This window comes from Falco punctatus, assembly GCF_963210335.1.
Source record: "Falco punctatus genome assembly, chromosome: 12".
Classification (NCBI taxonomy): domain Eukaryota; kingdom Metazoa; phylum Chordata; class Aves; order Falconiformes; family Falconidae; genus Falco; species Falco punctatus.
The window spans coordinates 2856238-2879406 of NC_137592.1; the positions used below are offsets into that span (position 1 = coordinate 2856238).

General features: G+C 35.5%; 1 protein-coding gene across 11 annotated transcripts in view; it reads left to right on the forward strand.

Annotated features, from left to right (window-relative positions):
- EML6 (EMAP like 6) overlaps window positions 1-23169 on the forward strand; it is a 120385-nt gene that overhangs the window by 63083 nt on the left and 34133 nt on the right. For all 11 annotated transcript variants that reach the window (XR_013931387.1, XM_080408047.1, XM_080408049.1 and 8 more), the window contains 13 exons: window positions 370-626; window positions 2246-2458; window positions 3365-3532; window positions 4449-4555; window positions 7563-7681; window positions 8343-8529; window positions 9219-9324; window positions 12848-12941; window positions 16732-16832; window positions 18694-18896; window positions 20275-20386; window positions 20995-21122; window positions 22749-22890. Coding sequence is in view for 10 of the 11 variants with exons in the window: in XM_080408047.1 (XP_080264173.1) it covers window positions 370-626; window positions 2246-2458; window positions 3365-3532; window positions 4449-4555; window positions 7563-7681; window positions 8343-8529; window positions 9219-9324; window positions 12848-12941; window positions 16732-16832; window positions 18694-18896; window positions 20275-20386; window positions 20995-21122; window positions 22749-22890 (1937 nt within the window). In the remaining variant the exon portion in view is untranslated. The remainder of the gene's footprint in view (window positions 1-369; window positions 627-2245; window positions 2459-3364; window positions 3533-4448; window positions 4556-7562; window positions 7682-8342; window positions 8530-9218; window positions 9325-12847; window positions 12942-16731; window positions 16833-18693; window positions 18897-20274; window positions 20387-20994; window positions 21123-22748; window positions 22891-23169) is intronic.

Below are 23169 nucleotides of genomic sequence, written 5' to 3' on the forward strand. Positions count from 1 at the left end.
GACAAGGTAATTGCTTTTTAGATAGAACTCTCTTCCCTTTGTCTGTGTAAAACAAACAATAAACCCCCCAACAAACGTAACAAAGAAAGTCTGGTCTGGTTTAGATTAGATAGCTAACAACATTACAGCTAGAATTAAGTGAATAGAATGAAAAGTATCGTTGACAGCTAAAGTCATCTCTATCTTTTGCTTTAGAAGTGTGCTTGTAACCAAAGAAAGCAATAGGAACTTAGCAAAAAATGGTTTTTAGTGAAATCTGGTTTTTGTTGTACAAATAATTCAGTGCATCTATTTTCATAATTGTCTTAAATATTTGTGGATTGTGTGTTCACAAGTTTAAGTTCACGTTTTCACTATTGTTTCTTGCAGAGACATGACAGAGGTAGTTCATATTAAAGACCGAAAAGAAGTGATCCATGAAATGAAATTTTCACCAGATGGCTCTTACCTTGCTGTGGGTTCTAATGATGGCCCAGTGGATATCTATGCGGTTGCTCAGCGATACAAAAAAATAGGAGAATGCAACAAATCTTCTAGTTTTATTACTCATATTGACTGGTCTGTGGATAGTAAATTCTTGCAAACCAATGATGGTGCAGGAGAAAGACTGTTCTACAAGATGCCGTGTAAGTTTACAAGTGGCTTATGTTATGAACAAGGAAACTTCAGTGTGGAGTTGCAGAGAACAACAAAAGTATAATAGAAATAGTACACTTACAAGCAGAGTTTCTTTGCTGAAACTTACATAAATATTTACTGTTCATTTTTAAAAGCAGTGTTCACAGAATATACCCGCCTTCAGCTTTGATTAGGTAAAAGCTGCCTCTGCATTTACTGTGCATAATTGCATATTTCTGTATAGGAGCTTTAACAAATTGACTCATTTTTGCTTTGTAGATAAATACCAAAAGCACCTCTGTCCTTGTTGTAGTTCATTCAAATGATGAACAATTCCAATATTAGTGATTAGAATGTTTTTAAGAATATAATAACTAAAATGGGAGAGATGATTGGGTCAAATTATTTAACTGATGAAGTTTTAATGTTAAAATTTGTTATTAGAAACAACATTCCAAACTGATAGTGCTAAACTTTGACAGGCCAAGTGAAAGCCCTGAAAGCCACAACCAATATGTGGATCATAGCAGGGAGTGTGCAGCAGAAATCGAGAACGCTGTTGGTAACGGCTGTGACTCGAGTAGCACAGCCAGAATTGCAGAAGACAATTCAAAAGACTTCAAATTAAATTAGAGATGCCTCTATGGCATCATACATGTTACCTCAGTACCTCTTCTGTTATTGCAACAAAACTCAGAATTCTAATTATGGGGTTGTGATAACAACATAGAATGGGCTTAGAATGAAAGTATAAATATCACATTCACTTGTAATGTGGGACATTGATATTCACATCATCAAATTAAAAAAACACCCCACAAATTCATGTATACCAAATGTGTAACCTTTCCTTATATATTTGGAAGAGTGCATTTTTCATTTGTTGGTAGCAACCTCAACTTTATATATATGCCATATATATTAAGATCTATGCCCAGTACAATTGCACTACATGCCCACAGTCCAGCTCATCACCTTTCAGGATGATTGTCCTGTAAAAGTATTTTTAATTAATCTGTAACAGCTTAATAAATAATTGATTTATTCTTACTCTTATTTGAGAATGCTTTCTAATATTGAGAAGCAACTGGCATAGAACAGAAGAGAGCTTTAGGAATAAGATTTGTTCTTATTTGAGCTAGTTTGGCAGCCTTCAATCAACTATAAAGCAGACTCTGTAAATGAAAAGTACCATAGTACGACTGGCTGACCAAATACTCAGATTTGAGTGACTTTATGTGATTAGAACGAAACAATTCCTTCTAGCACATGTAGCATTGTTTTAAAATTTGTGTTATTATAGCACTGGAAAGTGTTCTAGGATCTCATGTTATGTAGATGTACTTTTGATTGAAGACATTTCTTTGGTATAAGTTATGTGGAATTACAAAGTTTTTCCATTGTTGTATGTTCTTGGCATGTTTCTGTGCAGCTGCATTAGAACTCGTAAGATGTGTGATGACCTCAAACATCACAAATGTGAGATTATACAGATTTAAAGGAAATTGTGAATCTTTTTGATTAATTTAGGTTAGAAGACTATTTGCAATAAAATTACACAGGTAAATGATGAAAAGAAATGGAGTTTACTGAAAAACAAATGGATTATTCACTTGTGTGTTTTCAGCTGGGAAGCATCTAACTAGCAAAGATGAGATAAAAGGAATTCACTGGGCCTCATGGACCTGTGTGATAGGATCTGAAGTGAATGGAATTTGGCCGAAATATGCAAATATTACAGATGTCAACTCTGTGGATGGAAATTACAACAGCTCAGTGCTAGTGACTGGAGATGATTTTGGGCTCATTAAATTATTCAGATTTCCATGCCTAAAGAAAGGTAAGGCGGTATTTTGTATTTCTGAACAGTGCAGTATTTACCTTGATACCTTGATAATCATGCTTTCTAATGGTGGCTTTTGATTCTTGTGTATAATTCAAACTGATGTGTGTACAGTTCATATTAGTATTAATGGACATAAAGATGAGCATTTTACCCTCTATATATCTAGCAATTTCCTGCCAGTGTATATGTGCTTCGTTTGAGAACTGTTGAGAATGTGTGGTTTAACATGTGCTTATTCTGATACTATATTTTCAGAAATTAATTCAGTAAGACTTTACATCACATCAAAATTGTATCAACACCAGACACACTACTATAATTCGTCCATGTTTATGCCAGTAACAATTTCAGAAACTTCAGTAGGGTTTCACTGTCTGTTAGCACGTGTCAGTGTAGCTGTGTGTGAACTATTTGCTTTGTATCTGTAGTAGGCTTTTAACATAGGTTGTTTCCTCAGGATTTGCACTGTACCATGCATAAAGCCAACAAAACTAAATAAAACAACCTTTTGGCTTTCCATGATCTTCAGTGTTTAATTTGGTACCATATTGGTATGCTTTCTTACAGTGAATTTTAATTTATGTTTATTGTACTATACATAATACATGTGTAATTCCTTTAGCAGGAATGGCTATGAAGGTGAAAATCAAACCCTATGTGTATCTGGTACTTCCTTTCAGGATTTAAGTACTTTTCTGAAAACTGAAGTGAATATATCATCCATATTATTTTATGCCATTTATTTTACATTGTGATTAATTTTAGTATCATAATATCAAGAGACATTTAAGTATTTTTTTGCATTCAGTTTTCGTAAGTGTGTTTAGACTGTGTTTCCATTAAAAGCCTAACATTATAGTTACAGTGTTACATACCAACAACTCTATATTTGTTTTTTAGGAGCTAAATTTAGAAAATACATTGGCCATTCAGCACATGTAACAAATGTCCGTTGGTCCCATGATTTTCAGTGGGTTTTAAGTACAGGAGGTGCTGATCACTCTGTTTTTCAGTGGCGATTTATTCCAGAAGGGATAACAAATGGCATCCTTGAAACATCTCCGCAAGGTAAAAATGATCTCTTCTGAAGTATTTATAAATAAAACCAACATAGAATGAAGCACTGGTGGGAAAACTTTTACAGAATTGACAGAAAATATTTTTATTGCAATTCCTGCAATTACATCTACTCAGCATGTTTGGGACATTTTACTTTTCATAGACAACCATTTTTTTCAGGCAAGGTATATTAAAAACTCCTCTGCAGTCTGTAATATCGTTTGTTTAGGAATACACAAGTAGTATTCATTGAAGTATGTGGAAAAAGACATTTAGAGGGAGATTACTAGATCAGATTGAATTGTCAAAATCAGCTATCTAATTTGCATTCAGAAGTCTCACTGCAGATGCTGAATTGTTTAATTTTTTTGATGCAATTGTACTTTAGAACTTTTTACTTGTTATATTCATCATACTTACAATAGTCTACAAAAGCCGTGTGAGCTACATAGTGGTAGTTGCTAAAAACTGGATTCCCTTCAGCAAAAGGGCGAAACTTCATGCCATTCCCACACAACTTGGTAAAATATCTGTTACAGCAAATCTTTTTAAACACAGGCTGTGATCACACTGAAAGTTTTTTATTTACCATTTCTGTATGTTTTAACTCCAAAGCCTGTTAAGAAAGCAGTATTCTCTGGAAATGTACAAGTAACTACGCAGTTATTCTGCTTCCCTCTGCCACCTTCCTGCCCCAGGGATTGAAACAGGAGAAACAGAAGTGAAACCTGACAAATTAAGTCATCCCCCTGATTTTTACAAGATGCTTAAGCTTCCAAAGTTCTTGAATGCTGCGTCGCACATAGTCCAAATTATATAAAAGTATCACATACTATTTTCTTGTGATGAGATGCATTCAATATATCGTTTAGTCTCTTGGTTGTTTGTTGTTTTTGGTTTTTTTTTTGTGTGTGTGTGTGTGCAGAGGGTGGCGTTGATTCCTACAGTGAGGAATCTGATTCAGATTTATCTGATGTGCCAGAGTTAGATTCTGACATTGAGCAGGAAGCTCAAATCAACTATGATCGACAGGTGAGTAAAAATTAACACACTGTCAATTTATCGTAACTATTCAGTAAAGTAAAATAAGTTTGCATCATCAGACTACTCAGAGAAGATTATTTTGATAGTATTCAGCTGATTATGCAACCAGTATACAAAAAACAAGTTTACTTTAGCTGGAGATGAGAATTTAAAAGGGTTTGGAGAAAAAACATTGGTATATATACTACTATATGTTAGAATAAAGAATATATCTTAAAAAGCACAAAATTAAAAAAGAATTTGTGAGAGCTTATTGCTATTGCTATTCCCATTCCCAGGTAGGTGCTTGAAAAGACTTTTCAGTCTTCTCAAATTCAGAATCCCGATTTGTGGAATGCAGCTCATGGAGGTTTTTTTAAGACTTCTGCATATTCAAAGCAGAATACTCTTAGTATGAAGCCTGTATAATACATTTATTTGTGACAGATTCTTTTTTATTGCCGAGGATGACCATGTCTCAAGAATTAAAATTGCCATAGTTTATGGGAACCAAATAAAACTGGTCTTTAATAATCATTTAATATGCTTAATCTTTTTTTCTATTTACACTCCAACTATATTCTGAGATAAACTAAGATAGATTGCTTCCATGCAAGAAGAAAAGAAATCAATTGATTTTTTTCAGGAATGGTAGTATGCAATTCCACTCTTTACCCTGAGCTTTCAGTGTTGATTTATGCTGTCACTATGGGCTCGCCTGGTGATCAAGACTGTTGCCTGAACTTGGTTACAGTCACCAAATCTGCTGAGCTCATGTCACTCGGGCACTGTGGGACTGCACCCATCTCTGGAAGGGCATTCTCTTGACTGCCCTTGTTACCATGCTCAGCTCTTGGCTCCTTTTCTTTTACAAAGCAGTTTTACTTTGCTGCTCCCTGATGCAAAGTTTCTCTCAACCTGCATCATAACAGTTTGCACCCACACTATTATTATTCAAGTCACAAAGTTACATGACGTTTAGAAAATGTCATAATAGAACACAGTTTTACTCTTTTTGGGTGCATGGATTATGATTACACATTTCTGCAAGACTTCTACTTCATTTGGAGTGTGGGATATTTAGCTCTTGCCTAACAAGAAACTATTCAGTCCTTTTTCATTCATCAGGCTGTTCCATGGCCATCTTTATTGCACGTTGCTTGAACATGTCTCTGAAGACAGAATTATTTTCCTCGTGGTTCTTTCCACTCCATTCATGATACTGAATGCTTTGCAAACACTGATCTTTGCAACAGTTTGATGTGGAAGGGTGCTGTTATCCTTGTTTTGTAGGAAAGGAAACATTAATGTAGAATTCTGCTGCAGCAGCTGTAGCTACTGCGAATAGAATATTACTTGTTGCCATGTCCTGTTACCTTATCAGCTGCATTTGTGAAAGGTCAGAACTTCCTCAGACCAGAACTGGGATCTGGTACTAAACATTAAAAATATGCAATAAGCCTGCTTTGAGCTGGTTTGAGTGGTGCAATGGCTGATACAGAGCTGCTTTCTAGAATGTGGAAGGAGCACCTCTAATGTTCCATGCTTTAGCCAAGGACCATCCTTCGTCTTTTCACCTTACCTTCTAGATTCTGCAATAAATGACATAGGTCCTTCTGACAGCAGCTTATTTTACTACTTTATTACAGAGATCAATTGTGTTTGCCAAAAGAAACAGAGGTTTTGTCAAATTTTCTACCTCCTCTCTGTCTCACTCCCAAGTCTCACCGGAGTGCTTGTCCCATCCTCTTGCTCTTCTCCTCCTGATTTTCCATCTGTATCCAAATCAGACAGCAGCATCCTCCATGCTGTCTATGTGTCAAAAAGGACATCTGGGTTTAAAAACTAAAAGTTAAAAAATAGTTGTAGTCATCTAAACAGCAATATTCCAGGCAGGTAATGCATGAAAAAAGCTAGAAGCAACTTAAAATAGAATCTTATCTAGAAAGTGTGAGACAACCCCAAGCATAAGCTGCATTTTACATTTTTTTAAAGGAAATAATTTGCAAAAATCACATGGTAACAAAAACATTAATCTTTTTTTGGTAATTGAGTTTGTTTGGGTTTTGTTTGTTTTTTTTTTTTTTTAATCTTATGGATGAAGCAGTATAGAGGATTTTTGATTTTTGAGATGCATTAGAAAATGATGATTCTATATTCTGTTTCACTGGTAGCATTCACTGAAGAACAAGAATAAGTGGATGAGAACTCAGCATAAAGTGCAATATGTATGAGTGACAGACACAATATGTTATGCTCTGTGTGCCTACCATTTCAAAATCTCAGCCCATTATATGAACACATTTCTTGTAACAAATCCAGTGTTCCATCTTTGCAGTCAGAAGATTTCCATGGGAATGGCAATTTCATTGTCCTTTTGCAAAATCCAAGAAACATAGACCCAGAAACCAAACAATAAAGCTGTATTTCAGCATTATAATGGATTTTGTTTGGTACCACAGCTTTGAAGATGCTTTGAACATCTTTTGCAGCTCCGCAGAGTTTCAGCATTTGTGAAAGATTTAAACACATAGTATTTTATGTCTTTAGTCTATTTATGGAGCTGTAGTTCTACTTCAGGATTCTGGATACTTTGGCAAATCACTTAAGTGCTGTTGGTTACTGTATATTTCAATATAATCCCTAGATAGAATTAATTCATTATGTCCAGTTTAGAGTATGTACACTCAAGCACATATGAAGTTAAAGTGACATTTAAAGAGTTCCAGTCAATATTGAAATTCCTTTTCACTAAGTGATGCTGGAATCTTCTAGAAAAAAATACACTCTGTGCTACTCCAGACTAATGTTCTGGGTCACTCACATGTCAGGGGACTTTATTGTTTGGAAAAAAATCATTATTAACTGAAGTTCTGTATGGAGCAATAGTGACATACTCCATGTTGTAACTACTGAACATCACATTAACATATATTTAACACTTAAAGTTACTTTCATATATACAAATATTTCAAAAACAGGAGATGTGCAAGTAACTTTAACAATTATTCTTCAGGTTTACAAAGAAGACCTACCTCAGCTGAAACAGCAAAGTAAAGAGAAAAACCATTCTGTGCCCTTCCTTAAAAGAGAGCGAGCACCTGAGGACAGTTTGAAGTTGCAGTTTATACATGGGTAGAGTAATATTAGATAATACTTGTTTTTTCTGGTTCTTTTTTGAAAATTCCTAGCAATGTTAATCCATTCGTATCAGAGCATTTAGCAAAGCATTTTTCAGTGTTTACCAAGAATAATTTGTCATTATTACTGTGGGCAATTTTTTGAATATCAGACATAGATTTTCTTTTTTCAGTTGTATTTGTTAAGGAACAATAATAATAATAATAATACTGTAGCCATATAATAAATAATGCATCAGCATTTTATAAAATTATATTTCTGACTAGCTGTTTCCTACACATTATGTTTCCTGGAGCAAAGATTCTCTGTTAAGCTGATCATGATTGTTGTGATTTGTAAAAATGCCCAATAGCTTTCTGCTTGAAAATCCATTCCATGTAAAACTTACCTGGACACAATTCTATGTGAATTATATATTCTTTTTGTGAAAATAGTACTAATTTAGGAGTTAGGTGCAACGTAAACCATGAGAAGATTCATGAATGTCTGCTGTTAGTGGGAAGAGCCTGCCTGTGTGCTGTGAGACTTTTGGTATAAAGCTGACACCACAGCTATACTCTTTTCAAGTTAATGCACAAATTGTCTGCACAATTTGTTACACGAGTTACCAGAATAGTTTTGGAACAGAATATAACTTGTTTTATATTTACTTCAGTTACAGAGGCTATGACTGTCGAAATAACTTGTTCTACACACAAACTGGAGAAGTAGTGTATCATATTGCTGCTGTAGCTGTTGTATATAATAGGCAACAACACACTCAAAGGCTGTATCTTGGTCACGATGATGACATCCTCAGCCTAAGCATTCACCCAGTGAAAGACTATGTTGCTACTGGACAGGTGGGTATTTAGAAGTGATGATTTTGGCAAAATGTGGAAATAAAATCCCTTTACAATATACAGTTAGGAAAAATGTGGTTCTCTTTGTCCTTCAGTAGTATAGTGTTTCCTCCTAAATACAGGTGAGTTGTGTGTTGTTTCCCATATCCCTGCCAAACTGCTGGGGAGTACTGGACTGGAAACTATTTGAGGTGATTGTTAAATCATTCCTGTATAACAAAATCTGCCAATTTTATGCTGTGGCCTGGCAAAAAATCTTACATTCACTCTGAACCTCTGTTTTCATCTGTAAATACAGGAGCTGTATTTTATCTACATCCTAGGAGGATCTGGGGTTTCATCGGTCAGTCTCAGTAATTTTGTACTGTAGTAGTGTTCAAAAGCCTTGTTCAGATAAAGGCTATTTTATGTTGGGCACTTTACTGATACCTGGTACTGAATGTGATATATTCAGTGTATTCATATATATTCATAGATCATGATAAGTTATATCATTAATGTGATACTGAATACTGATGCTTGAGAGACTATCTACTGATCTAAAAGAGAAAATAGATCTTGAAAAAGATAAAATAAAGCAGTTGGAAAAGCAGTTACCTCTGGAGTGTTTTGAAGATACGATAGTGCTAATTACTGGTACTGGTGTGCTTTGCACTTCTATGCACAGATATTCTGACTCTCTGATTTAGGTTGGAAGAGATGCTGCTATCCATGTTTGGGACACGCAGACACTGAAATGTTTATCATTGCTCAAAGGCCAGCATCAGAGAGGAGTGTGTGCACTGGATTTTTCAGGTAAGCCATAACCTGCATTTATGTAAACAATCAATCGAAAAGCAATCCTTATGATGAAATCTGAATTTGAATAGCTAGCCATTTTTACAACCAATACAAATTTTACATAAAAGTCTGCTGACATTTTTGGTAAAAATAGTGTGTGTAGTGAAGTCAGTCAATGGCCTTCTGTCAATCGATCAAGAATTGATTTTTGTGATGCATAATACATAATACCAAGTGTACAGCTGGGACTCTGGTGGCTATCTACATGGTGATGTAATAATTTAAAAGCAGGCAGGATAATGACTTGAAGTGTATAAATGAGGTGGAAATGTGATCTCTGGGCTCATACAGTTCTTCATATTTGCTAACAATTCCCACATTTTTCAGTGAGTTTACAGAAGTAGTAGATACGACAAACAGTTGTCTTCTGTTTCTCCTGTCTTTCTGGGATGGACGACCTAAGTTGTCCCAGTTCTCAATGGGTATTCCCTGTTTCAGCATTGAAAAACATCATCCATATGGTGGTGACTTACATACTTTTGCATCTTTATAAAAATTCTTACAAACTCATTCTCCTTTTTTCTATATTTTTTTAAAAATGAGATTACTTTAGCTGAACTATCCTTTTCTTAATCTGAATTTTTTCAATTTAACATAATTTATTTAATATTCTCTCTAGAAATGTGGTAAGAATTCATTAGGATGTAGATCACATTTATGAGACAGGATTATTTGAAAGAAGTTTTACTTCCACAAGGTCTGTGGAACTGAGTCATACTCCATTATGAGAAGAGGTGCCTTGGTGTTCATCCAAGAGCTGGAATTCAAATGTGAAATTGCTGATCCACTGTGGCATGTAACATAGCTCTGAAAGTAGATGCGGTACCAGAAGAAGGGAAAATTTATAAGGATGATCTAATTGACATCATGTGCATAGCTGTTAAAAAAAATTCTCATTAAGATCCCTAGCTGAAAAAATGTTCATATATTTAGAAAATACTTTGTGGTTTACATTTTAAACACAAATTAGATTCCTGTTCTACGTGTACTAGAATCCATGTACCTCTATCAAAGCCTAAAGAATAAGCTGGCCACATTATTCTGAAGACACAAATCTGTAAAAAAATATTAAAGCTTTTCTTAAAAGTAGCAACCACGGGCATCATTACAGCATTGCTTTAGGACCTGATCCTGAGAATGCACATGCTGCATTACTCACTGGCTTCAGTTAAGATTCTTGGCATAGGGAGGAGCAGACAGGTGTGCAAATATGCACCTCACTATGGGATCAGAGTGTTACTTTGGTCTTATGTAGGGAGTTTTCATTGTGTTAATAACAGATATTTCTAAATTAGGTTCAGGTCACACTACTTGCAGCTTAAAGAAAGCCAAAATTCCCAACCTTTTTGGGTTGGGTGGCTGACTATACTGCCAGTTCTTTCTGCACTTTCTAACACCTCTGCTATTGGTCATTACTGAAAAGAGTGTACAGAGCTAGATCACTTTTGTAGGACCATTCTGATGGTGTTACGATTTGAAGATTAGAATCTCATTCATGCAATGTTTGGTTGTGCCCTCTGGTGGCTAATTTAACTTCTATAGTTTTGGATGTGAGTCGGCTTGTATAGCCCGTATTAGTGCAGAAAACCTCCTGTTTCAAGTGAATAAAGCTTAAATTGTATTCTTACCAACATAATTTTGTCAGCCATGCTCAGTTTACATGATTGAGTTACCCCTAAAAATAACTATCGTCGTCAAAAAATACAAATATACCTCCTAAATATTACATATTACTGCACGTTTACCTTTCCTATCAGCTATCACCATAGCATTTTATCTCACTAAAACTGAGATATAGAATAGTATAGGTATAGAATAGTTCTTACTGCCTCCTTTGCTTTCTTGTCTCATTAACTTTTTGTGTTTCCTTGTTTGTGTCTTTATTTTTATTTTTTTTTAATAAACTCGGTTTTGGTTTCCTGTCCTGTGTTTCAACTTCATTCCACTCTGCCTACTTACGCTCCTTCCATCTAGGCCTATTTCATTCAACTGTGAACTCTTTCCCTCTTTCTGTGATTCCCCTACTCCTTGACTTGCTTCTCATAGAACTCGGTTGCTAAATACTGTGAGCCCAATCTCGCTGTGAGGGCTTAGTCAGCCTTGTGAGCTTTGATGTAGTCCTAATGCAGTAATTTATACCAGTGGCACTCTTACTATTCTTGAAGTCAAATATGCTTAAGCAGAGAGTCTTTACCATCTCTGTTAACTTACAAGAAGTAACATCCTCAAATCATTGCTTCCATTCACTCTTTTGACCATCTCGCCAGTGCTCTACCTCCTCCAGCTTTAACTTTTCTTCAGTTAAAAAAAAAAATTAGGGAGTGAGCTCCTGCTACAGCCTATAAAGTTCAATTGTCTTGTCATGTACTTCAACAGTTGTGGTTAAGTTTTTTAAATTTTTTAAAATTTCATTATAGTAGTTTGTCTCTAAAGTTTGTTAACAATGGTCTTGTTTATCATTATTTTATACACATAGCAACGATGCCTAGGTGTATGATATTGTATGTGTGTGATATGTACGTATTGTATGTCTGATACTCTGTTCTTGGTTTTTTTCCTCTTGTTATCAGTAGTTCTGTGTATTTCCTGCAGTAGAAGAGATGATAGCCAGCAATTAATTTTAGCCTTATAGTTTCTTATCATATTTATAGTTTCATAACATTGGCTATTAACTTTTAACCACTCATTTCATTATACACTAATAATTCTTGTCACCATTTCAAGCAGAAGAAAGAAAGCATCATCTGGTCAGAAATATTTCAAATAAAATTATTTTGGAGTACTAGGATTTTATGAAATTGACTTTCATTGTCTTGTTTGATCCTACCTACCTTCCTTGTACTTACACACAGGAACGTTTTGTTGTCTGCCTTTGGGAAAGGTCAATGGTTTGATAAGGAATACAAATTTTAAAAAAACTAAATTAGGTCAGACATACAAACATAATGGAAGATAATGAAGTCAAAAGAACACCTTTTCTAGAAAAGAATAACCTGTCTTGTAATCATCCAGTTAAAAATTGAGCAGAAAAACCTATTCTGTCTCTGATAAGGGTGATGCCATATTTAAAATCACCTTGGTTAGGTAATGGATTAGTAGTGTGCTCTGTGAAATCTAGGGATTCCAGTTTGATGTGTCATCACCCAATAGGTACTCATTTTGGTGCTAAATATTGCACTTGTGGATAAAACTTTCAGCAGGTATAGACCAGTTATCTTAAGAGTTTGGACATGCTGACTGTCTCAGTTTGTTTAATTCTGTACGCAGTCTGCTTTGGGAATTGAAGGCCATCAGTGAATCTGAACTCTCAAAGTATTAGTTCTTTTTTTTCTTTTTTTTTTTTTTGTTTGTTTCATATATATACATATTATATACATAATTTGAAATTCAGGTTACAGTGTATTTGTTATGTTCATTGCATGTTACATTTTCAGCTAAAGACTTAGCACCTTTAACATCAAGTATTGTTTCTGCACAGCTGATGGAAAATGTTTGGTGTCTGTTGGACTAGATGATAATCATGCCATTGTGTTTTGGGATTGGAAAAAAGGAGAAAAGCTAGCAACAACCAGGTAAGAATACATTCCAGTGTGTCTCCTGTGATTATGTTTTTCTGATTAGCATCATCCACATGTATTACTTTGCTTATAGGAAAAAACCTGAATACCTCTCTGAAAACAGAATGGTGTTTCAGAGCAATATATCAAGACTAAAATCCTTGGGATCTACAGCTTAGTGTCTGGAAATCCTGTGAACTGTTTCTGTCAAAAATTCCCTAGCTTTTCTGTTAGGATAGCTACTTTGATATTGCAGTTCATTTAATGATTTTCAAGTTAACATTTTCTTCCAAGTTTATTCCTGATTCAGGGCAGAGTCATCAGAGAGGTCACATTTTCCTTTATGTATTAAGATGATATGCTGGGTTTCATCAGTATACATAACCAGATCACTTTTCTAAAAAGAAAAAAAGAGTTCCCTCTAATACAAGTATATTTTTCTTTGATGAATATGATCTTGACTTTCTTCTGAGTCAGCTTTTTCTGAGATACTTGTTCTATGCAGTTACTAACTGAAGGCTTAGCTAATAACCCGACGGTGAAGAAGCTTCTGCAATTGCTTGAAGGGACCAGTGCTGGGAAGAGGAATGGATTATGGTTTAAGTGTTTGCTTTATTTCTTCTAAAATATTGAACTGCAACATTTTCTTTATACTAAACTAGTTGTACAGTCAGAAGTATCAAACTTTTTGAAAGCTTGGTTTCTGTCTTACATTTGGACAAATCAAACATACCTCTGAGGTCAAGATACTAGAATTGTATAGAATTTGTGTAAGCATGGACATTTGTACCAGAAAGGCAAGGAGTTAATTTCATATGCTGCCTGCAAGCATGTAACATCTAGCATCGGTCAGTAGAAATTGTAACTGCAAAAAAGTGCCTGTAAAAGATAATTTACTTTAATTACTATATGGTGACTAGTTTCAGAAGGAATAAGGTTTTCTTGTGGCCACACGATCTGTCAGTAGTGTACCGTTACTGAAGAAATAAATGTTTTGATCCTAGTATGTATGTACCATAATCTATATTAGCTATATAATTTTATCTCAGACATATAGTTTATTAGGCAGCAAGATTTTAACTCCCGTTTAAAATTTGTGATGTAGGGCTTGTTTATCAACAGTGTTATCTGTGTTGTAAAACGTGATGTTTTCATTTGCTTTGCAATCCTAGTTTTACTGTCTCCAGACAGATTGTGCTTCGTACTCACACATGGAGAAATACCTTATATATTCCCATAGAGACCTTCTGAGCTTTTAAAAACAAGATAATGATGGGCTGTAATGGCTACCTGTCTCATGTTGCTCACAGGACAGATGTAAGATTAAGTTCTCAGGTTCTTTTCAGCGTATAATACTATATGTACCCAATGTATCTACTATTATTGCTGATATTTTTGTTTTGCAAATATGCAGGGTCCTTGCAGAGAACATAGAAATAGTTTGTCTTCTAAAATGTTCTAAATGTTTTCTAAATTCTAAAATGTTCCAGTTTAAATTATTGATTATATTTTAGCAGTGCCTAAAGGCAAGTCCCTCATTCTGGTGAGCACAGTAAGACATATAAAGAGAGAGACAAAGGCCAATACAGGACGATTTACATCTAAATTTTAGACATGACCTTTGTGGCCTTAGGAGACAAGACGAATAGGACACCTCCTTTTAATCATATAGATCCACAAGAAGAATTCATCTGAAGGACTAATCTGATTCTGTAGTTCTTTTATATATATTTTTGTTAATATTATTTTTGCTTAATCTTATTAGGATTATTTATTTCAGCGTGACTTCTCAGTTTTCTTTTCTGGTTGCAGTGTTCAGAATATATGTATATTTATTTGTTTTAATTGCTTCCTAGATAAATTATACAGCTTGTTTCCCATTCTTGGCTTCACAATCTTCTGTCTAGTTTCATTAAAATCCTTACTGAGTAAGCGTATGCAGTTGGAATCAAAATCTATCTGAGCTTCTCTTGCTAGCTTCTTATGTCTTATATGCTGATACAGTGCTGGTCCTGTTTGATCCTTGTGCTTTGTGTTAGTGGACAGCAATCCCTGGGGGAGCTGAAGGAGGGCCTTGTCAAATTTATTTACAATCTAAATCAGCGAACATCATGCTCTTCTCCTTTCTTTACTCTGTAAGAGTGAGTATCCTGTACCAGTCCCTCAGAACACAAGGACACAGAGGACATTGGGGTGGCAAAGTAGGCCATGCAGTCCAAGTCTCATGTCAGCACTATTCATCCTATCACAGATGCAGGCATGCTCTTGTCATTTTATAGGGACACCTGCACTGGGATGCAATTAGTTTGATTTTGCACTCGAGGCAGTACATTTTGCTTTCCAGAAGCAGCAGTACAACTGGCCTGAACTGAAAGGCTGGGCATCATTATAGCAAAGTAGGGGAACAGGAGAAAAAGGAGTCGCAAGAAGATGTACTTCAAATGTCAAAGGTGTAAAGGTCTGGTTTTCATCTAGACTGATTCACCAAAAGAAAATACTGAATCCAAGGAGGTTATCAGAACCATGTGATTTTCCAGACCTCCTAAACCTGTCAGACAAAAGTGCACCCTCAGCAAGTTTGATGCTCAGAGGGCTGGAGCCTATGAGGACAGGCTGCGAGAGATGGGGCTGTTCAGCCTGGAGAAGAGAGGGCTCCAGGGAGACCTTAAAGCAATTTCTGGTACCTAAAGGAGCCTAGAAGAAAGATGGAAAGCAGCTTTTTACAGGGACATATAGGACAAGGGGTAACAGTTTTAAACTGGAAGAGGGGAGATTTAGATATTGGGAAGAAATTCTTTACTGTGGGGGTGACGAGGCACTGTCCCAGGCTGCCCGGAGCAGCTGTGGGTGCCCCATCCCTGGCAGTGCCCAAGGCCAGGCTGGATGGGGCTGGTGGGAGGGGTCTCTGCCCGTGGCGGCGGGTGGAACTAGCTGATCTTTAAGGTCCCTTCCAACCCAAACCATTCTGTGATTCTGTGACATTATCACAGCACAAAACCTGAAAATTGAAAAGCTAATGATTTTTTCTTTTGGTGTTTTATAAAACACTGAAATAGAAATAATTTCTACTTTACATCTAGGAATATTTTTTGCCATGGTGAAAATTAAACTTACACATTCCCATAAATACATACTCCCAATAATAAATTTGATTACCTGACAACTGAATTTGAAGGCGTCTATGCTGCTGAATGAACTGTTTCCTAAATTACAATTTTATAATTTTTTTCCTCTTGAAGCACAGTAGGTTAAAGACTCCCTCATGTTCCTTGACAGAGCATTTTAAATATTTATTAATTGAGTTCTTATCCATTTAAATATTTATGTTGCTCTTTGTAACTTCTCTTAATTGCATTGACCTTTGTTGCCTGCTTCTTCATTATGACTTAAATGAACGGAAATTCAGTGGGAGACAATTTTTATTCACCATGTTTCTGTAGTCTAATTCCTATACTGCATATGCTCAAATATATTCTGCCAGCCCTGCGGGGTCAGACTCCCAAGGCTAAACTCTTGTGGGTTAGAAATACGGCACTCAACTTCTTGTTAGATGGGGTGACGATGCTGGGACTTGTCTGCCAATCCTCCTAGTGTTATGGACCATGCTGTTGTATTTGCACCCAGACTGTGACAGTCATGGTGATAAGATTCTCATTGTTAAAGACTATGTTTGCTTATGTATTTGCATATTTCACAATATATCGCAATATATTCATTGAGACACAATGAAATGCCTATTCAAAAGAAATTAGTTTGAAATAAAGTCATTCCTTACTGTGTTTTTTAATTTTTATTTTTATCGCAGGGGCCATAAAGATAAAATATTTGTAGTGAAGTGTAATCCACATCATGTAGACAAACTAGTCACAGTTGGGATGAAGCACATCAAATTTTGGCAGCAAACAGGTACTGTCTTGAATATTTTCTATTTAATTTATTTGAGACTGTGTATTTTTAATACTGGAACATCATGTTCTTGGTTTAAGAATTTTATTTATTTGTAAAGCAATTTTCTAGTTAACAAAATACCGAAGGGGTGAAAACCTACCTCTGAATCGGCAAATGTCACAATATTCCTTTCTCTTTAGAAGTCATTTTGAACTAATTGTTCTTTAACTCTAGTCATACTATTAAGGATTTCTCCTGAACAGGCCTCCTTGGCTCGCAGAAAACATGCAGTCCTATAATTCACTTAGGCAGATTATGACCCTTGTGAAAATGCCAGCTGGTAGCTAAGAATCTTAGGTGCCTTTGGCATGCTGCGAAAAATGGTAGTGTCTGCACTTCAAGTCAGCAACCCTTCAGTTTCATGACAGAGCTGTTTTTCAGTCATCAGAGATGATTTACAGAGATGGAAACATATTTCAAGGTGCCAGGCTGGAAAGATAGGTTTCAGGATGGACCTTAAAATATGTGCCTGCGCAAAACAAAAAAGAAATAAAGAATCAGGTATTTTGCAGAAGTTCAGTTAGAGTAATTTATGTTTTATCCATTGGGCTAAAAATCACGATATGTTATCATAAGAATCAAGATATCAAGGTGTGTATTTTTTGTATGACACAGGAGTTTTGTTTCCTTTTCTAAACAATGAAAATTGAAAATGCTTTTTTCATTATTGATAAACAGGACGTGATTCTGCAAACTAATAAGCAACATGTTCAGAATAGAAAGTAGCTCTCAGTCTAGACTGTTCTGTCAAACTGAGAAAGACAGCAAAGCTGGTTTCTGATTGAGGATATTTTTTATGCAGGACTGGGTTTTTTGTTCTTCATGACTTTTAATCCTATACATACTACATGAGTACTCAGTAAAAAGATTTCAAGGAGCATCTGTGTAAAGTTCAGCAAAGGTAGGCAGCATAAGGGCAGCTAAATATAGAACTCAAGGCAACTCAAAATTAAATAGTTTTAAGAAGTTCATATACTTATACTGTAGTTTACAGTGTTCAAGTGTTTCAGGTGCTCTCAGATTAATATTTTTTTTTTACATTTTTTATGTTTGGGCTATTTTTGTAGTAATTAAATAGGCTTGCATTGCTGTTTGCAAAATTCTATTTCAAGAATTTGCATGAAGCAGTATCTTACTCCAAGAATAGTCTCTTTGGTATATTTTGGATTAAGACTTGGTCAGTGGAATTGTGACCATCATTCTGGTGTTAAAAATGAAATATGTGATGCCATGATGCAAGGACAGCACTGCCTATATTATTCTGTAACTGTATGTGTATTTTTGTCTATAAGCACTCAATTTATGGGCACATATGGCTACTTCTGCTGTCTGAACCAGAGTAAGGCAATTTGGTTTTCTGACAATCAGAAAAGAAGCAAATCCTGGCATTTATTCTCCAAAGCTGCTGTCAAATTGTCAGGTTGCCAGTGGACAACTAAAACAAACCCCTAGCATCTCATTTATAGTTGTGGTCACCCCTAAAGAGAAGAAGCTTGGTAGGCAGTTTGCAGACTGTTCTGTGCAAAAAAATACTCTGCCAGCCATTGTATTAAGTCTTTTTACACAATTTCTCACCAAAATTTATCATTTGCGTGGAAATCACAATCGGAAAAAAGTAGAGCCTGTACTGCTTCAAAACTGTCATTACTAGATAAACTTTCTTCTATTATGTTTTTCCCTTGTGCACTGTGTTTTCAGTATTTCTAGTATCTTATGTCTTAGGCAATCACAAGAGATGATGGGGTCAAGATATTTGTCCTTTACAGCACTATGGCTACAAACCGAAATAGAAAAAGACTTACTTTCATTTATATTGCAGGTGGAGGCTTTACATCAAAACGGGGAACATTTGGAACTACTGGAAAATTGGAAACTATGATGAGTGTTTCGTATGGACGAATAGAAGATCTGGTTTTCTCTGGTGCTGCTACTGGAGACATTTACATCTGGAAGGATACTCTGCTGCTTAAGACAGTGAAAGCCCATGATGGACCTGTATTTGCTATGCATGCATTGGATAAGGTATTTATCGTCTTAGGTGATCCACTCATCTTTAATACTTTTGTTGCAATAATGGATTTTAGAAGTGTATAACTAACATATCTCCTAATGAAGTTACTCAGGTTTTGTACATGTTTGCAAGCAATATATTGTTCTGCATTGCACTAACATTGAAGATGTTTTAATAAACAAAGGCATAACAGAAAACAAGTTGCACTGGATGAATCTGAATGTGATTAAAATCACAAAACCAATATTAATGAATTCTAGATATGTATTTGTCTGCACCATGTTGTATGTGCTTGTTACCTGGCCAATAGACTTCTGACCTGTAAATGTGCAGAATTTGTTTCTCAATGTGCTCATGCGTGTCATTTTCATATTTTTAAACCACAGGAGAGTAACAGGTAACATTCTTTGCCTCTTCAACTTGATCCCAAAAATATTTCTGCATTATCAGTTCCCAAAATGTGAAACGTGATTTTTCAATAATATTATCCGTGTATCTTAAGCAAACAAGGATTTGGATATCCAAAGGTATTGTTTTTTCTGGGTTAATTATTCCGGATATCAAAAGTATTTTCCTTCAGTTGCATCAATAAATATTTAAAAGAAACTATGGCAAAATATGTTATTGACCTGACATAAACGAGGTTGGGGCAAAGTTTTGCCACTTGAAATCCACCAGCAATTTGAAGATGTTGATAATGGAATATCCTTTTGAGATTATTGTTTCAATTTTAAAAGTAGAGAAGAGCACGAGAAGAAGAGTATTACAATTTTTATATGTCAAGGTCAGTTAGGATCCCTGTGGCTCAATCCTTCCTGGCCCTAATCGATTGTTCCTACCTTTTTCCATCAGTTTTTCTATTTGATTTTGGGACTTTTATGTTCTGAACATCCTCTTCACTTATGCTTTTGTTGGTTAGTTGTTTACACTGTCTTTTGCACTCACTTGGCACAGATAAAGAGAATCTACTAAGGGAATAAATCAAAGAATTGGTCCCTATGTGTTATTAGAACTCAGTTTGAAGAATCTATTAAGTCCATTGAATTTGGAATAACTTAAAAGTCTGTTACTACCAACTTACTGCCTCTTCTAAGGATGAAGCATGTATTTTTCCATAGCTTATTTCCACATGCATAAAAATGTTACAGTCCAGCATTACTATGTAAAACGGTACACACTCTGCATGGTTATAAGTCTTTATAACCCTTGAAAAGCAACTTTCTAAATCTTATCCCCTTATATTTTTTTCTTCATAGGTACAGGCTCTAGTATTTTTAATCTGACATGTGAATAAAATGCAGGGAAGAATTTATACTGCCTTTGGATATGTCTTTTTAAATATTAACATATGTATGCTGACGTGTGTGTATGTTTTCATATTGTGATCAGGGTTTTGTAACTGGTGGCAAAGATGGAATTGTGGCGCTTTGGGATGATATGTTTGAAAGGTGTCTGAAGACATACGCTATTAAAAGAGCAGCACTATCTGCTAGTTCTAAAGGTATTATTTTTCAGTGTGTTTTAGTAAGGACTGTATGCATGACGGCTGGTAAAATGGCAGTAAGAGGTGTCAAATGTCACCAGAACACCAAGGGAGCAGGAATATACTACTTAATACTCTGTGCTGTATTGCACAGAGTCTTTGCCATTTATAGTTTGTTCTGCTATTTCCTCCTCTATTCTGTGACACTTGGCTTTGTTTTCACTGAAGAAGTGATTTTTAAAAGAAATGTCTCAAGCTGAGACCAGGTTCCTTGTGAGTTGGAAAGGCCTGTTAAATTCCCCAGGCATCCGTGTGGAAGGCTGCAAGGTGATATTCACAGAGGATCACAGAATTAACGTCCATGTTGCTGTAGCATCTGAACCCCTGATACACTGTCACTGTTGAAGCAGTAAAATATCAATCTTTATCTTACCACAGTATAGACTACCACAAGCTCCCCTCTTTTGAGCTATTAGTTACCTCTAGTAGTTTGATCAGGCAAGTGTATCTCATGTTTCATGATTTTAAACAGATTTTAATTATAAGTGATATAAGCTGTATAAACTATAGGTTTCTATTTTCATTTCACAATAAAAACCTAAAATCACTATCTTTCTATTCTTCAGGTTTACTTTTAGAAGACAATCCCTCTATTCGAGCCATCAGTCTAGGACATGGACATATACTAGTGGGAACTAAAAATGGAGAGATACTTGAAATTGATAAAAGTGGTCCTATGACTCTGCTTGTTCAGGTACTGTATCTTCCATATCAAAATATTCCCTGTAGAAATACAAGATACGGTAAGATTTTCCTAGCAATTTTCTTTCTGTTTTCGTTAATCCTGTTGGCCACCATTCCTTTCTTTGCTCAGGCAGAAGTTGATTCTTTCTTATGTAAATGACTTTGAGATTCACCATGCATTACAGAATCCTGAAGGTAAAACAAACAGTCCATTAAGTTCAAAGGTTGATGAGACTTCTTAGGATTTTGTCAGACATTTTAGTTTAGGACCCAACATAAAAATGAAGCATAGAGCTAACGCAATTTATTTTGTTTTGACAGTGTGCTTCCATTTATTTGCTTTTACTGAAATAATACAGTATATTCTGAAGGATCCTATACTTTAACGTGTGAAAAACTGCTTTAGAATTATGACAGTTTACTACAGTGACACACAGTTGTCATTGCATGTGCTGCAAAGCATAAAGAGACCTCTTTTGCAAGACAAAGGATTTTGCAAAATTTGGTTTAAAACATTTCATATTTACATCCACTGATGTATTTGATGTTGCTTTGACTTGGTGTCCTGAATAACCCTCATGTCTATATGTAGAAAATTGTATATATCATTTGCTGAGTTACAATTTATCAAGTTTTTACTTTTTGTTTGCTTTAACTGACTAAATTAACACTTTTTTACAAAAATACTGTTTCTTTGCTATTTTTCTTTCTAGTTAGTTCTGATCACATAAAGTAATCTTTCAAATTTATATTGCCTACACGATAGCCTTACTAACCTAAACGTGCAAAGTTTTATTTTATAAATTATTTAGCTCATTCCCTAATTTAGAAGGGCAATATCATCCTAATATAGTTGCCTTCACATGAATACTAAGGTTACAAGGTAGTAAAAATACCTTAAAATTACCTGATTGCTGTCAGTTTTGTGATAAAGAGAAGTGTTACAATTGTCATCCAACTTACATTACATGCATACATGCATCAACTTGAGCCAAAGTAGAAAATATATAAGGTGTAATCAAGGTGTCATGACAGTTTCTCCCCTTTTTCTTCTTATGGTATTTTTCCATCTCAACAAAAACACCAGTTACAAAACTGAAATCCAGGCTGAGAATAGTCAGAAATGATTTAACCTTGAAATGCAGTGCCAGCAAGCTGTATGCAAGTTGAAGGAAATCTAGAAAAAGCAGTAAGAGTGATTAAAAGGTTTGAAAACCAAGTTCTGAGGAAAGATTACAAGAAGTAAGTAAGTGTATGTTGGGCAAACATGTTCTCCAGGATCTAAATTTATTACATGAACCTCGAAGACAGATTAGCCCATGCTAGGATTTCAGGATACAGTCCTATTTGGGGCATAAATATTTCCTGTTCATTTGAAGTCTGGAAGAGAGAGAGTATTGGAAGAACGTTGGAATTACAGCTAGTAGTAGTGGAGGAGACTATGGAAGAGTGTATTTTAGGTGGGTATCAGAGGTTGAAACAGACAGGATATTCAGGTCACTCTGAATGTGGAAAATTTTTGAGAGGAGATGGTGAAAGCCTTATTGCCCAAGACTTGTAAAAGGAGGCAGGGCAAATGTTAGAACATTCTACATAAACACAAGTGCATTGTTTTATATTAAATTATTTCCTTTAGGGACACATGGAAGGAGAAGTCTGGGGCTTGGCAGCTCATCCTCTCTTGCCTGTCTGTGCAACAGTGAGTGATGATAAAACACTACGAATCTGGGAACTTTCTTCCCAGCACCGTATGCTGGCAGTGAGGAAACTCAAAAAAGGTAATTCTCATTTGGCCATACACTGTGAGGGTAATGGTACTATTCTATGTCTGTAACAGTTCCATCTTTGCTTTTGGTGCACATCACAGGCATTAATTAGGTAGGAAGAGGACAATCATTTAGAAATTGGAAGCATAGGAGGTAGATTGTCTTTGGCATGTGTCAAGTCAATGAAAAGGGTAGAAAGAAAAAGGATTATAATCTGTTGTAATGAATAGTAATAAAATTAACTTTAATCTCTTTTCCTCTGATTCCAAGGGGAATGAGTTGAGCTCAGAA